Source organism: Grosmannia clavigera (assembly GCF_000143105.1).
Source record: "Grosmannia clavigera kw1407 unplaced genomic scaffold GCSC_140, whole genome shotgun sequence".
Classification (NCBI taxonomy): Eukaryota; Fungi; Ascomycota; class Sordariomycetes; order Ophiostomatales; family Ophiostomataceae; genus Leptographium; species Leptographium clavigerum.
This window is the reverse complement of record NW_014040801.1, coordinates 3,999,303-4,015,043: the sequence shown is the minus strand read 5'-3', so window position 1 is coordinate 4,015,043 and position 15,741 is coordinate 3,999,303. Positions and strand designations below refer to the sequence as shown.

Here is a 15,741-nt window from a genome sequence, read left to right as displayed (position 1 = left end):
ACGGCACAGCCGTGGCTGAGAGAACTCAGCCTTCTCGCTCATTTCCTGCCGCCTGCCCAACCTGTTTCGCTGGGCATCAACTTGGTCAACTCATTTCCCAAAGTGCTCTACGACGTATGCAACGACAAAGACGCCTCATCTAGTCCCCGATTTAGCTTAAAACTCAGGCGGCGAGCCAGCTTAGTCGATTCAGCGGTCTTGCGGAACCAAGTCCGCACTTTGCGAGAAGTACTACAATGGCAAGTGGGCCGAGTGGGATAACACGGGATGCAGCCGCCGGGAGCGACCGCGAGAATCAAAGTACAGCAAATAGCTCTCTTCCAGCTGGTTCTGTCGTGCGAGATCAGGGTTTTACTGTTCTTTCCGAGGGCGATGCGCCCATTGTTGAGTCTGTTGCCTCCCAGTCCCTTTTTTATTGTACATTTCGTATGCCTCCCCTTCTCTCCCCTGCCTGGCTAATGTGAACTCTACCATTGCAGTCTGGTTTTTATCCATGGCATCCAAGGCCATCCACATAAGACCTGGGCCACCCCCTCTGTTGACCCGTCGAAAACCACGGGCCGCAACGTTTTGTCGCTTCTGAATCGCCGGTCGAAACAAGTCGGCTCCGATGGCTGCCTCACCGTCGTGGCGGACTCAGTCTTCTGGCCCAAGGATTTTCTCGCTGCCGACTGTAGAAACGCCCGCATTCTCACGTACGGATACGATTCCCGCGTTACGCACTTTTTCGGGGGGGCACCCAACCAGAACAACATCAGCGCCCATGGCCGATCGCTGCTCAACGCTCTCGAGCGCAACCGGCGCGAGTCGCCCAAGCGGCCCGTCATATTCATCGTCCACAGCTTGGGCGGCATCGTGTTAAAAGAGGTGGGTCTACTGTCCTTTAACTTAGGAGCGTACTGGTTTTTACCAACTCGTTCCCTTGTGTGTCCAGGCTCTCCGTCGGTCCAAAGCAGCTCGCCTAGAGGACCAGGATCTTCGCGACATGTACGAGTGCACCTATGCTATTGTCTTCTTCGGAACGCCCCATCGTGGGAGTTCCTACGCCAAGATTGGCCTCGTTGCCGAGCGTATTGTGAAAACCGTCGGCTTCGCTGCGAATGACAAGCTCCTAAGAGACCTTAAGCCTGACGGCACGCATCTCGAAATTTTGAGGGAGGATTTCTCTACCATGCTCGAGGACCGAGCCTTCAAGGTTTATTCTTTCCAGGAGGGCCAGGGCTTGTACGTAAACCATATGATGAGGCCGTGGTAGACCAGACAACAGACATGCTGAATCAAAATTAGGTGGTCGACGATGCATCGTCTAGCTTGGACAGCCAGATGGAGCGAAAGGACCATATCAATGCGAACCACATGATGATGTGCAGATTTCTCAGTCGAGAGGACGAGGGATACATAAAGTGTCACGGCGTCATAGCCAAATACGTGCAGGAAATCGAGAGGGGCGCGGAGGCAACACAGCAAGGTGCGTAGGGTTGCTACATGTCGCCTCCCGGACAGCAGAGTGGAATTTGTATCTGATTCTAGCCAGAGCTCGACGAAAAGCAGAAGGCACTGCGAGAATGTAAGACTCAACCCGTCCCCTCCGTGAGTCATGTCTGTTCGCTCACCATACGCTCTCCCGCCAGTGATACTCCAGAGCCTTAGTACCGCCGCCATGGAAGACCGGCATAGACAAATCGAGAGCGCACACTCGGACACGTTTGATTGGATCTTTACCGGCCCAAACGCAGGATTTAAGAGCTGGGCAGAGAGTGACCACGGCATTTTTTGGATCAAGGGCAAGCCCGGGTCGGGAAAGTCGACGCTCATAAAGTACATCCTGAACGATCCTCGCACACTCCAGTATCTGTCCTCTCGCGACCGCAAGGTTCTCTCCATGCCTTCCTTCTTCTTCCACGACCGCGGCGAGGACATGCAGAAGTCGTTTGACGGCCTCCTGCGCTCTGTCCTCTATCAGCTGGTCTACAACATCCCGGCGCTGACACACACCATATCCAAGTTCTACTACCAACAGATGGAGAGATCTGGTGTGTGCACCTGGCCGGCGCCAGAACTCGAGAGCTCTCTGCAGGCCGTGCTTGCACAGCAAAGTGTCCAGGGCTGCGTTTGCCTCTTTGTCGACGCCCTTGACGAATTCAAGGGGCGCAAAGACAAGATCACGCGTTTTCTCAAGGCCCTAGCCGCGCCAAAATCAGGCCAGAGGCTTACCATCCGCATCTGCGCATCGGGGCGTGATTGGAACGAGTTCCTTATGCTGAGCGACAACCCGCACATCAGGCTGCAGGACTGGACGGTTGGCGATATCCAGTCGTTCGCCCAAGACCGACTCGCCGAGGCGCGAAGAGAGGACACGAACCTTTTACTAAAAGAGATCACCGAGCGCGCCGAGGGCGTCTTCCTATGGGTCAAGCTAGTTGTCGACGAACTGTGGGAGCCGCTGATCAACGGCCTCCCCATTAGCGACCTTGTCGCACTCATGGGCGACCTGCCGGACGAGCTCCCGCTCTTTTACGAGCGCATTCTGTCCAACATACCCCAGCGAGACCACGCAATGTCACTGTGCATGTTCGAGCTGGTCCTGTCGCCGTTGAGCCACAGACTCAGCCTGAGCGATTTCTCGCTGGCCGTCGAGCTCATACATTCCACTTCCACGCTGCCGCAGGATGTGGATTTGGAGAGTGCCGGAGACCGAAAGCGGTGCGACCTTGTACAGAGGCGTGTCAGGGCCTGTTCGGGCGGCCTCCTTGATGTAACATTAATGACATCCGTGCTCCAGGTTCAGTTCATCCACCAAACTGCACAGTCCTTTGTGCGCGATGCGGAAAACAGGGCATGGTTTGACGGCAAGTCGGCCTCGGATCTTGCTCTTGCCGGTGCAGAGCGGATCATGAGGCTCGTTGTTCAGCTACTTGGTCATACGGACAAAACGTAAACAGTCTCCGTTCCTGCCCCTCTCATATTTGATTATTTTATAGATTGTGCTGTTGCTGATCCTCACCTTGCAGTCCGCAGTTGTCTTATTTCCGCCATTGGTCCTTATCAACCCTAGAACTGCTCAAGAGTAACCTCCATTCGAGCCTTATTAGCGAGTTTGTCGACCAAGCTCTCGGGTGCCAGAACATATCTAGACTTCCAAGTCAAGCCGTTATGGACGAATTCCGCGATTCCATAGCCGAGCATTGTGGGCCTAAATGGCTGGAGACGTACTGGAGTATAGCTACTAAACACGATTGGATTTATTTCTTCCAAACAATATTTAACAGCCTGGTGCCGGCTTTGTTTCTCGAGTTCATGGTAATTAGCGGACTGCTCCAGGTCGCCGAGCGCGAGTTGACACAGAACCAGAGCCGGGGCCTCACTAATGCAGAGAGCACCAGACTTTGGTATTTTGTAATTTTAGGAAATCACCAGACAACAATAAGCCACCCTAGCCAGCTAAGGCCAGGCATCAGTTATCGGCAGTGGAAAAACTTTGCGCGGATGATTTCTAAGAACGGCTGCAGTCCCCGCGGAACCGTTTCCCTCAACATTGCAAACGATGTGGGACGCCTGATGACCCAGTTTCGACTACCACACCCGCCCAGAAGCAGCGACAGAGATAGCAGTAGCAGCACGAGAGTTTCTGGGAAGAGTGCTGTGATAATGGTGGATATCACGCCTCTGCACATGGCTCTGGCGGTCGCGTGCACCTACGATGCGGACAATGTCCTGGGCCGAATTTTCAAAGTGGAGATGGTCCGCATACTCGTGGAATGTGGAGCAGACGCGACAGCCAAGTATCAGAACGTCTGGAGCGCACCGAGGGACCACACAGAGAGGACCGCGGTCCATTATCTGCTCTACAAGGATCCGGATGAGAAGAATCCGTTCGACGACCGGGATCTAGGCGACGCACTGTCGAAGTGCATCGTCTCTTTCTTCGATCACGGCCTGGATCCCAACGCCGTGGACAGCAATGGCAAAAGCATTCTCGAGTACGCAATCCCTTGGTGCCCAGCGAGCCTTATTGAGATTCTGCTCCAGAGAGGCGCAAAAATAACACCAGGCCTGCTCACCGAGACGGGCGAGTTGATCCCTGCGGCCTCGGATATTCTCCGCAAGCCCGAGTGGCGGCGACCAGAATTCTACACCCCCGAAGCCAACCGCCTTGTGCAGAAGCACAATCCTGCCTGGGAGCAGGACAGCCCCATGGGGTTAGTGCAAGGAGTCGGAACCTTTTCCTTTGCGGCGAGAGCTGTAGCCGGCCTGGCAGCATCATTTTGGAACTTTTGATCAACTTGTACAGCACTGCTACGCCCTATCCTATCACGAAGGATTATGCCGCACTTTTAGGTACAAAAGGAACAATTCGCGTTTATTGTAATAGATAGAGTTAATCAATCTGTCACTACACTTACATATTTCCTGCTTTACGACAGGCCTTGCTTATTGCTTCCACTATTGCTACGCAGAAGACATAGCCGTATTGCGGACGTACACTTCCGGCCAGGAAAGGCCGATATATAATGGGAAACCGGCATGTATTCAGGGTATAACATAACACGCAGTTTAATGTTGTTGGGGATAGACTAACAAAAGACCATCGACACTGCAGACCTAGGGCACGTACGCAGTAACGTTACAAGATCCTAGGATGAAAGGGTGTCGTTGTTAGACAACGGGCGGGGTCCAGCAATACAGACTGTGCAGCCCCTAATCAGAGGCAGCAGAAAAAGGGTCCTAGGCCTGTAGCCATGACTCTCTTAACTCTGTATCTGAGTCTTATCATACTTTGGAACTACCTGCCACCGGTGTCACCTTGTGAATTTCCAAAGCAACCACCACAAAGGGTACCGGCAATAATCCAAAAATGATAACGTAAGTTGATTAGTCCTTATTGTAAGCCTTACGACCAGTTTTGGGCCTCTATCTAGTACGTAGGCCTCGTGATGTCTCATGGGGGTCAGGAACAGTTATTTGTCAGGCAATCGCTTCGTATATTCTTCTCCCAACAAATGCAATCTACTTTGCAACTAAACTAAACTGGTCGGCGTTACTTCCGTAGTCTTGGCTGAGTCTGTTGCCTTCTCGTCCAAGTCATGTCCTGTCTTAAATTCGCTTGCAGCACTTGTCTCGATAAACTGATCTGGAATAGCCCGAGCTGCTCTTCGCTTGTCGACCCAGAGCAAGACCTGGATAGTGGCAGTGACAACAACTGTTTTCTCTGTCAGTTTCGGCTTTGATCTAGACAGACGCGGGATGTAATACCTAAAAGAACCTGCAACACAATAGACCAAGTGTATCCCGATTTGGCAGCTGGAAACTTTGTCGTCTTCCACACAAAATTGGGCGCCTACATAGCTTGTCAGCGAACTTCATCATGCAAACGGAGGACCTGGCAAACATACAACGGCCTGGACCACATAGGCAAGATCGTTTGCAGCGCCGACGAGCAGTGCTCTCTTTTCCGTGTCGTTGGAGCAGATCTCGTTGATCCAGCTGAGAATTAGAGGACCCGCGCCCATCTTTAATTTGTTAGTATGAACGCGGACAATAGATCGTCCGAAGAACTGCTTACGCCAATGTTGCTAAGCCAGTACACGATTTTGCGGCCGTGGATGTCCGAGTAGAGCGGCATCCTCAGCAAGACGACGGAGAAGATCAGCTGCGGAGGATTGTTAGCCGGCGCCAAATCTCAGCACCCTCAATCTGCTTACCGTGATGACAGCACCAATGTAGATGAATGGCCACCGGGCTCCCTTCAGCGGCCCGTCCGACAGCCAGCCCCAGATGAGCGACATGCCTATGAAAATGCCGGTCGTTGCGAGGGGGACTGGATGATTAGTCCGCATCTTTGATATTGCCTTATACAGTCTGTCCAACTTACGATCGTTGATCTGCGACACGGAAAAAGTGACGCCAGGGACTGGATGAGGCTTGGCATTGAAGCTCTTGAGCCAGTAGCCCATGCCAACCTGGGGGATGCCGTTGTTCCAGACCACGTACAAGAATGCTAAGAGTCGGTCAGAGAAAAGAATGAAAGAAAAAAGAGAAACAGGAGTTCAGACAAGCATGGGCACACTTACGCAGCAGGTACGTGTGCCAGCTAAGAAGGATCCGGACGACCTTCTTACGGGTCCAGGGCGTAGTGCCAGCGCGGCCGATGGCGCCCATCCGCTCAGACGACAGGCGGTTCTCCTTCTCGGTGATCCACCAGGTCTTCACTCCGCTCTGTGGCAGGTTTGGCAGGAAGAGGTAACCAGCGACGGCGAGTGGCAGCGTTATAATCCCATCTATGATGAACAGCCAGCGCCAGCCAGACCGACCGGCCACACCGTCGAGATTGCTGTAGGCAGCGGCCTGGAGGAAACCGCTGAAGAGTTGGCCCATAGATCCGGCCAGCCAGAAGATCATGGCGCGCTTGCCAATCTCCTGGGGGGTGTACCAGGAGCCGAGCATGTAGTGGATGCCGGGATAGAAGCCGGATCTGTGGGGAGGGAAGGTCAGCAGATCTGTCGTGTTCGCAGAGGTCAGCCAGTGGGGACGAGACGCACTCAAAGATGCCGACGAGGAAGCGAAGGGCATAGAGTGCTCGGTAGGACTTGACGGCCGATGTGGCGATCGTGGCGACACCCCAGCCGAGTTCGAGCGTGGGGATGACCCATCGGGGCGAGACGCGGGTGAGCAGGAGGTTGGATGGGATCTGGCCGACGACGTAGCCGACGGTCCAGACGGAAGTGCCTTCGGCGTGTTAGTGGACAGCTCTACCCAGAATGATCCGCTGCTCGGACACGCACTGGTCACCAGCTGGTTGCCCAGCATCGAGAGCTCCTCCTTCATGCCGCTGAGGTATGCGTTCGTCACGTTGGTCTGGTCCAGGTTTTTGAGAAAGTAGCCGATCGAGGCAAAGGTGAGCAGGAAGGCATCGACCTTGAAGAGCAGCCGGCGCTGGTCTGCCGGCAGCTCCCACGTGTCCCAGATGTAGCCCTTCCACGACCGGAGCGGCTGGACCACGAGGTGCTCGCGCGAGCCGTCGTGATGCTGGCCGCGGCCGAGATCCGTATCGACGCTCTGCACCTCGGCAGCAGGCGTCTGCGTCGTCCAACGTCCAAGGCGGCCCATCGTTGTGCTGGGGGATGCAGGCTGCAGGTCGGCTGTGGCTGCAGTCGATTATCCACGCAGAACACAAGACAGAAACAACACCGTTCTGCTGCTGGCCAGAATTGCAAACTCATGTGCGAACTCGTCCATTTTCATACACCTATCAACCAGACGATCAGCAGAGCGATAAGCATGAAAAACGTTGCTCTCACCGGAGTGATCGACAGCCGTCTGTGGGTGCAGTGTGGATGTTGCCATTGATCTCCCAATCGCGTCAACAGGCTAGCCCAGACTAGCCATCGATCCCAAGAATCACGCAAGTCACGAGCTGGCCGTCCTACTGGCCTGTTGGGCGATCGTGTGGCTGTCTTATCGACTCGACACGTCGACACGTCGGACGATGGCCGGGAGGCTCCCGACACGAAGCCTCCTGATTTGCCAGAGACCCCATTGCACTCCTTTGTTCCACAGCGCTGTAACAGTCCTCATATGCCCCCGCCAAGATGCCATCGCACGGAGAGAAGCCCAAAGCGGCAGGTGTCGCTGAAAACGTGTCTTGTCACCAGAAACGGCTATCGTGCTGCTCATTTCCAGGGCCTGGCTTCTCTTGTGCTTCTGCTGGCGCAGAACCCCACGCAAGATGGAAGCTCCAAATGGAGTCTTGATCAAAACCCACCAGTTGTAAGCCTGAGATGAGCTCCCTATTCACCCCATCTACCCGTCTAGATGCAAGCTCCCGCGCTCGGTGTCCGGGGTCGTAGTCCCGAGTAGGCCGGCCGCGTACATCCCTGGCTGCAAGCCTTTTGCAGATGCGCGAAATCCGAATTTAGGAACGATCCACTCGCAAATCGTGGTGGCGTACATAGCACTCGCACACGCGGATTTCGTCACTGTCCGTCCACATTGCGTTATGGCATATCACGTGATATATAGCACATCAACTATGACTTAGTCAAGCCGAACGCCTCCCTTGCCTTAAGCCTCCTCTAATAAACCCTTACTTTATAGCCTTAAGCTAAGATAGATCTTTTGTATTAGAGGAAGGTATCGAATTGACCTGCACCATGTGCAAAAGTAGGATATCATATACCTCCTATTAAGGTAGGCAAGGATATATATGACTAATTATAATTGCAACAAAAAACATTCACACCTGCCAACTAGGTAGAGCCACCTCTCTACTGTGTAGCTTACTTAACAAAATTTACTATTAGTCTTTTGGGTTTTAAGAGATCGCTATTGGAATAGCCATCGCACGGAAATTTGACAAGTTTACAGAGTACTGCATATCCAAAGGAATATCTTACCGCCTTTAGGTAACTAAGTAAGCATAGTATCTACAATATTATATACTGTATACTGCCGTTGCATTCTAAAAGCGGCGACGCATTAGACTCGTTGGAAGCTCCATGTCGAATCGTTTTCTCCGTACATACTCCGTACATACGTACGAATAACTAATTGGGTCCCACCTCTTTGAATTAACACACTGCATACGGAGTATAGCTTTAAATATACACCGCTACTACTAGCGTTGGGTAGCTATTTACTTAGTGCACCTCCCGCCTATAAGGTAGTTATTTTCGGACAGCGGTAATACAAGTACGGTAATCTTTATACATTGACGTGTTCACCAGTTGTACGTCTTGTAGCTAGCTGAAAACCTTTAGACTACCTAATATTTACTAGAGTCCGGACAGCGTGCATTGTGGGCGCAGATTGGGGCCCAGTCTTATCTATAAAATTCGGAACTCCGTACTACGTTATATAAGAACGCTCTTTGATATAGTATATTTAAGGTACACTAATCCTGCAACTAAACATTTGGCCTAAGATCACAGTACGACGATCGATAAAGCACTACCAGAACCAATTAAGACGACCCAATATGGCTTTAGATCCAACTACATACGACCGGTTGTACATAAACGGCGAATATATACGGTCCAAATCCGACAAGACGCTATCGCTACGCAGCCCTAAGAATGGCAGCCTCATTTCTGATGTCGTGCCCTTGGCTGGCTCGGGCGATGTCGACGCCGCCGTGCACCACGCTGAAGCTGCCTTTGCTGGTCCCTGGAGCCGGGTCTCGGCAGCCGAGCGGAGCGTCTGTCTGCTGCGGCTGGCCGGTCTGCTCAAGACTCGTCTACCGGACATCCTAGCTCTCGACCGGCTTACGACCAACAAGACCGGCACAATCCGAAGCAGTCTACTGCAGCTGGCCGGCTGGTTGAAGAATCAGCCCATAAGCAGAATGTGGGCGTCGCTACTCTTCACGGATGACAAGGAGAAGGTCTGGAGCTGTCTGCAACACTATGGTACGTTGATGACGTAGCGATTAGGTGGCCGTGCAAGGATGGTCCAATGCCTGCATTGCGTCTGCTTCTTTCTGCACAGTGCTGTTATGTTGGTAGTTACAAAGTGCTCTTGATCGACACAACTAACAGCGCAGCCGGCTTAACCGACAAGCAGAAAGACAGCTTCTCCCTTGCCGATGATGGCCACGTCAAGCTCGTGCGACACGATCCGCTAGGGTAGGTTTGCTGCATCTAAAACGGTTCACCAACTCTGATTAACAACACCTATAGTGTCTGCGTCGCCCTCAACGACCACAGTTCGCCCATCGTCTCCTTTATGGAAATGGCCGTCCCCTGCCTGGTCACGGGGAACGTGCTGATCGTGAAGCCGCCAGAGAAGTCGCCGCTGGGGTCCTTGGCTATTGCACCGCTCTTTGAGCAGGCCGGGTTCCCTCGCGGCGTCGTCCAGGTCCTTACCGGTGATGACTTCACCAGGGACCTGCTCTCAAGCCATACGCGCGTCCGTCATATAAGCTTTGCTGACAGCTGGGCTACTAAGAAGAGCCGGAATCGGGCGGTTTCGAGTAGCCCGAAGCAGGTGACATTGCGGCTAGATAGGGCCTCTCTTTGGTTTTCTTTGATGCATCACTTCCTTTATGTTCTCAATCATGCCGGATTTGTCCCGTTTTGTTCGTTTGTGGCATCTTTTCTTAATATGATCATTCGCACGGTGGCCGTTATGCTCATTTTAATTTCCGCTGTTGGTGTCTTTCCTCCATTCGCCATTACCGTTGTTCCTATAGTCTCCATCTTAACTTTTGGTCTGACTGTCATCTCTTTCGGCATTTCGTTTTTCAGTTTCTCACTCCATTTTGTCGGATTATCGTCAAAGCTCTACCGCTTACTAGCATTGCAGAATGTTTTGGCAAAGTATCGCATCTTTCGATACTTTTATTCCTCATCGTCTCCTTCAGTTTCGCCAAGTGGGACATGCCCGGCCATCATTTGTCGCGATGCCGACATGGAGAACGCACTGGCCTGGACTGTCGACAGTATTTTTGCCGGACAGGGCCAGGTTGTCACCAGAACTGCCCTCTACATTCATAGGGCCATCGCAGCCGACTTTCTCGAGGCCTACACGCAGCGCATAAATGCCGCTACTGACCGCCTCAAAATACAACCAGCCGATTTTGCTGAATCACAGCCACACATCCAGATCGTCACCTTTGAGAGCGAAGACGGGGTCATGCAGCGAGTGAATGACTCTGATCACGGCATCATAGCCAGCGTCTTTACCAGAGATGCAGCCCGGGGCATACAGTTCTCGTCCCGCATCGACGCCCGTGTGGTAGGCATCAACTGTATTAGAACGGTTAGTCAATTTTATTGTTTTATTTCCTCTTCCTCCTTTTTATTCCGTACCTCGTGCTAACCCTTCAGACAAACCTACGAGTGTCAGTTAGCAAGAAGCCCTCAACTATCATTGTTTATGATTACAGGGAACAGGTAATTCCGCAAGCTACTCCGTGCATAGAAAAGAACCTTACTCACAACCAATAAAGAAGACATTAACATCCTTCGTCAAGCTCAAGGCGATTTTAATAGAGAGTTGCTAAGGGGACTGTTTGACCAAAAGGCAAAAGGTACATTGGATAGGGCTGTCATTTTACTACTATAGTATACCATTTTTGCTCAACATAATCACACCAATATGTTACCTGGTTAACCAGCTGTTCTATCAGAGCTTAATCTCTTTCTAGCAGAAATCTAGTTCAGTCGGCTTGAGAAACATCCAGCTTGTACGATGGTAGTGGAAAGTAATGGAGGCAAGAGACCGCAGCCATGGCTTCCCAAGACGCTTTCTCGGTATGGTCTTGGTTGATGAACAACTGAAGTATCTTTTCGAATGGCGAATAGAGTCTATGGTATTGGTGTGTTGATACGCTTATAGAAGGACGATATCAGTTATGACAAGCGGCCCTGGTGAAAATGAAGATGAAAATACAGCGGCTCTGATACGGTTACTAGATGGTGTTATTCTGGACATTGCACCAATGCAGACTTTAAAAGTATGAGCAAATTTTCTGATAAGGAGAGAGATTACTATAGATTTGGTAACAACGTGGCTGTTTGTTTGCGAATCTCCGCCCAACTACGTTTGTATCGAAACAAACGGCATGTATATACATGCCTCTGACGTGGTTTTACAGTACAGTGACCGTTTGCGATGAAGTGTTGCAAGGCGTTTACAGTGTCTTGTCACATTCAGCGTCAACTTGTCTCGGCAGCAGATCCATCGTGTCCTTGTGCTTCACATGATTTCTCCCCATGTACTCTTTTTTCTCCCACTATTCGTCAACCCCTTATTCCAGCTCGGCCAGCCCTTGGTACGCCTGTGGTCCCAATGTGGTGTCTGCCGTCTCGGTGCTGCTGCCGGTGTCCCTGCACTCTCGTGCCGGTGTCATGGCTGTCGTGGCGATCGTGAGCGCCATCGAAGCGGGTGCGAGTGTGCTGCGCGTCCACATGGCGGTGCCGATGCTGCTGCGCACCTGGCTGTGGACGCTGCTGTCCTCGAGCTCGGAGCGGAGGGACCACGGCCGAGCCGGACACGGCTCGAGTTCGGACACGGTCAAGGGCGAGACCGGCTCGGGATGATACGAAGGGTGCAGTGGCGGGAGAGTCTTGTCAGTGAGGGTTTGTCGGGGCGCTGGGAGCCGACGTCGCCACTGTCGGACGGCCAGGATGGCGAGCAAGACGGCGATGGTCAGCAGGGAGCCGCCGATGCCGACACAGGTGCCGAGGATGAGCTGTGTATGGGGGTGGGAGGTGGTGGATGAGGGGTTGGAGGTCGAGGTCGAGCTGGCGGAGCCGGCCGTTGGTGCTGACACAAACGCAGACATAGGTCCTGACCGAGACAGAGCCGACACGCTCGTCGACCCCTGGCCGTACGGAGGCACCCACGAGATGGTCCCGCTACCAAGCAGCGGCAGGCTGGCCGTGGCCGGCAGCGTGGGCCCGGCAGCGACACCAACTGTGCGATCGGTCTTGGCAGACGGACAGACACAAGGCCCGGCAGCAGCCAAGACGGTTGGACGGCCCGGCTGACGACAGGCCTGCCACTGGTCAGAGGAACCGTTGCAGTAGGCCAGACCGACCCAGGCGTCGGCGTCAGCAAGGGCATCCGAGCCCTTGGGCGGACAGGCGAGGGCGCCATAGTCGGCATCCGTGCAGCCGGCCAGATAGGTGATGTAGCTGCCGTCGTGGACACCGAAACAGGCGCCGTGGACAAGACAGGTGTCGCCTTGCCAGCAGCAGGCCTGGAGAGCAAGGGCCGGATTGCCACAGGGGAGGAAGCGAGGATCGAGGCGACGGCCGGCAGCGGCATAACAAGGAGGATCGGACATTGTGGTGGTGGTGGAGGAGGCTGAAGAAGACGTTATGCGTGGGAGCACCAGTGGACTGAACAGTAGAATGAACAAGAGACTAGAGCAGACAGAGACTGTTGACGGTGCTGAGACGAAACAAGACGAAGCGGGAGAACAGCAGAATGCGTAAACAAACCTGCTCCAGAAAAGACAAACCCTCAAGAGAGAAAGGTCGGACAGATAGGCGAGCTCGCCTGCTCGACGTCACACGGCTGCCTGGGCTGTGTTCTCGGGCCGGCTGAATGGTCCGACAAAGCGCCGAGGAGCTGCTCATTTCACTTTGCTCTCTCTTTGCAGTCATTTGTGGTCTTTCAGAAGCAACAGCACTCTGTCTGTCGCCTTCCAACGTACATTCCTCTTACTCTCACATACCTCCTCACATTCATGCCTATCAGCCTAACCTGTATTACTTCACACACCTTACCTACTCTAGCATCGACCCCCCGCTCGCCGCAAAGCGCATCTGTTCCTCCCGCAGGTTCGCCCAGCTCTGCCGCTCCTCCTCCTCATCAGCCAGGCCCACGTTGGCCGTGGTTGTGATGTCCTCTGTGGTCACGTGATCCACTCCACACGTCTGTGCAGCCGTGCCGCCATGGCCGATCCGTTCGAGCTTGACGAGAATCTCGAGGAAGCGGCCAAGCTGGGCAGCAGCTTCGTCGGCGATGTTGCCGAGCAGCGTAGACGCGACCTGTCGGATCTTGTTGATGAGCGCGCACCCGTTGGGCTCCATGTTGCACTGCGGGATAGCAGCGAGGACGAGGAGGAGCGAGCGAACGATGAGGTCGCGCTCAGCCGCGATGGCAGCAGCGGCAGCGTCGTCGTCACCGAGGCGGCCGAGCAGCTGTCCGTAGCGCTCGACATAATACGACCGTGTCGCCAGCAGCGAGGCATAGATGTTGGTCTTCTGGATGTCGTACTGGACCTGACGGCGACGTCGCGGCTGTTGGCCGAGCAGCAAGCGGACATCGTCGGCCGTAGCGAGAGGTGCCGGAGGATAGTAGCGGTAGCCGGTTACGTTGTCGTAGAAGTCGTCACAAGGGGGGGTAGAGGGAGGATGTCTACTACTTCCTGGAAGCGGGAGATGCAGCTCATCCGGAAGAGCATCGCCGAGAGCCTTGGCTGCCTGAAGAGCGTCCATAAGAGCGGCAGCCTGGTCGGGTGCTGTACCAATCAAACCCTCGCCGACCCGATCCATGGTTGCGTACACCTGCACGACACGGTTGAAGCCAGTCAGAAGCGAGACGACGCCAGGCGGTTGGATGCCGACGCCAGCTGCCGTGATGAAGGCGTCGTCGACCTCGGCCGGCAGCCGTGGCCGTCGGTGGCTGGGATGCAGAAAGACGAGCGGAATGGGGACATCAGCGGGTGATGCGCCGGTCTGCTGCATCGAGCGAGCGGCCAGGAAGAGGATCCAGTAGATGCGGCGGCCGATCTGCTCGTCGATCGGATGCAGGCTGTTGTTCGTGTCCGTCTCGCTGGCCAGCACGCCGACCTCCTGCACAAACGACATGGCCTCGGCCATGAACCGCCGGCAGAGCTGCCAGTCCGACGTGTAGCCGGCTGCGAGGCCCAACAGATAGCTCGTGGCCGCATCGTCTGTCGTCATGGACCGCGTCGTGTTGTAGAACTGGGCGCCGCGCGATGCCAGCGCCACGCCGCGACAGCACGCCACCATGCTGGAGGCTCGCGGAAAGCGCAGACTGCCGGGGCCGGTCTCGCGCTGCGCCCGCACGCTGCGCGGAAACGATGCGGCCAGACTGCCGACCATGGCCGCCAGCAGCGCCAGAAAGACGGGTTCGCGTCGCGTGGTCTCGCTGGCAAACCGCTGCCGGAACGTCGGCTCGTGCGGAAACGGAATCAGCGGGTGGATGTACGTGAAGAAGTCGTCTACCAGAAGGGCGAGCACGGGCAGTGGCGCGATGTCGTCCGTTGAGGGTGTCGTGGCCGTGATGGCAGCTGGGATGGCCGATGCTGCCACAACGTCGGATCCAGGCGATGGCACACACACAGTCGCTCCCGAATGGACAGCGTACTTGCTCGCCGGACCTCGTCGACGCGAGACGTACTGTGTCGTGCAGGCAACGCCGAGCTCACGACAGGATCGACATGGCTGAGCGGCATCGCACTTTTTTCTGTTAGGAATGACAGAGTAGAACGAATAGCCGACAGAACACGGGCTTACCTTCACTTTCCGTGCCCGACACATGTCACAGGCTTTGCTGATTCGTGTCGTTCGGTCATGCCTGCGACCAGGAGAAGACATGGCCGTCGTTGTCGTCATTGTCATCGCCTTCACGCTCTCCGTCTCGTCCATGCTGCATCGCCCCTGCTTCACATCGTCCGCTCCGCCTTCGCCCCCAGGACTGCGCTGCGACGACGGCAGTGGTGCGCGCGGAGATGGCTCAAGCAGATCCATCGCTGCTACCCACAAACGAGAGACGCCAGACGTCGATGGCCAGCGGCAAATCCCCGGCTAAAGCTCTGGGATGCCACCACGCCACTCTGACAAAGAGCTCTCATTGGACCGAGGTATGTGCTTAGTCATCTTCGACCCTGTTGCAGACTTCGCATCCTCTCTGACATGTCTGAGAGCAAGACATGAATGCATCAGAAAGGCTGTCCAGTTTACTAGTACTTGTATATTCGCACTTCCCTTGACTCATTCGGAACGCTGTCATTCCAGCGGAGATTGTCGACTAATTATCGGTGAACACTAATCACCCACATGGCCGCCCGGCCTAGCAAGGTGTGCGTACCTGAATGGCCCGTTGGTAGTATATATAGATCGCGTCTGTCCTTCTGAACGCAACTTCTTCCAGAGGCATTTTCGCCTTGATCTGTAGCGAAAGCTTGCGCCATTGTCCTTCACTTCTGGTCATCTTCTGGTCATCCGCTCAACAGCTGTCGCCCCACCTTGCAGACACTCCACGAGT

The 15,741-nt window shown here is 54.4% G+C and overlaps 5 protein-coding genes across 5 annotated transcripts; 2 read left to right on the top strand and 3 right to left on the bottom strand.

The window, feature by feature from the left end:
• Positions 1-116: 116 nt before the first annotated feature.
• CMQ_410 (uncharacterized protein) lies at positions 117-4,278 on the top strand (the record flags this gene model as incomplete). Its single annotated transcript, XM_014317489.1, has 8 exons — positions 117-142; positions 480-867; positions 935-1,228; positions 1,288-1,468; positions 1,535-1,567; positions 1,632-2,934; positions 3,012-3,389; positions 3,510-4,278. 8 exons carry the CDS (start codon positions 117-119, stop codon positions 4,276-4,278), a joined length of 3,372 nt encoding a protein of 1,123 aa, XP_014172964.1.
• A 740-nt stretch (positions 4,279-5,018) lies between these two features.
• Positions 5,019-7,107, bottom strand: CMQ_1327 (major facilitator superfamily transporter; the record flags this gene model as incomplete). Its single annotated transcript, XM_014318406.1, has 8 exons — positions 5,019-5,177; positions 5,394-5,510; positions 5,564-5,650; positions 5,703-5,788; positions 5,873-5,998; positions 6,072-6,472; positions 6,540-6,726; positions 6,783-7,107. 8 exons carry the CDS (start codon positions 7,105-7,107, stop codon positions 5,019-5,021), a joined length of 1,488 nt encoding a protein of 495 aa, XP_014173881.1.
• Positions 7,108-8,974: 1,867 nt separating this feature from the next.
• Positions 8,975-10,893, top strand: CMQ_1353 (aldehyde dehydrogenase 1a3; the record flags this gene model as incomplete). The annotated part of the gene is made up of 5 exons (XM_014318432.1): positions 8,975-9,404; positions 9,539-9,620; positions 9,675-9,903; positions 10,300-10,755; positions 10,843-10,893. 5 exons carry the CDS (start codon positions 8,975-8,977, stop codon positions 10,891-10,893), a joined length of 1,248 nt encoding a protein of 415 aa, XP_014173907.1.
• An 853-nt stretch (positions 10,894-11,746) lies between these two features.
• CMQ_799 (uncharacterized protein) lies at positions 11,747-12,787 on the bottom strand (the record flags this gene model as incomplete). Its single annotated transcript, XM_014317878.1, has 1 exon — positions 11,747-12,787. The coding sequence occupies one exon, from the start codon at positions 12,785-12,787 to the stop codon at positions 11,747-11,749; it is 1,041 nt and encodes a 346-aa protein (XP_014173353.1).
• Positions 12,788-13,232: 445 nt separating this feature from the next.
• On the bottom strand, positions 13,233-15,224 carry CMQ_460 (fungal transcriptional regulatory protein; the record flags this gene model as incomplete). Its single annotated transcript, XM_014317539.1, has 2 exons — positions 13,233-14,933; positions 14,991-15,224. The coding sequence occupies 2 exons, from the start codon at positions 15,222-15,224 to the stop codon at positions 13,233-13,235; spliced, it is 1,935 nt and encodes a 644-aa protein (XP_014173014.1).
• Positions 15,225-15,741: the final 517 nt, after the last annotated feature.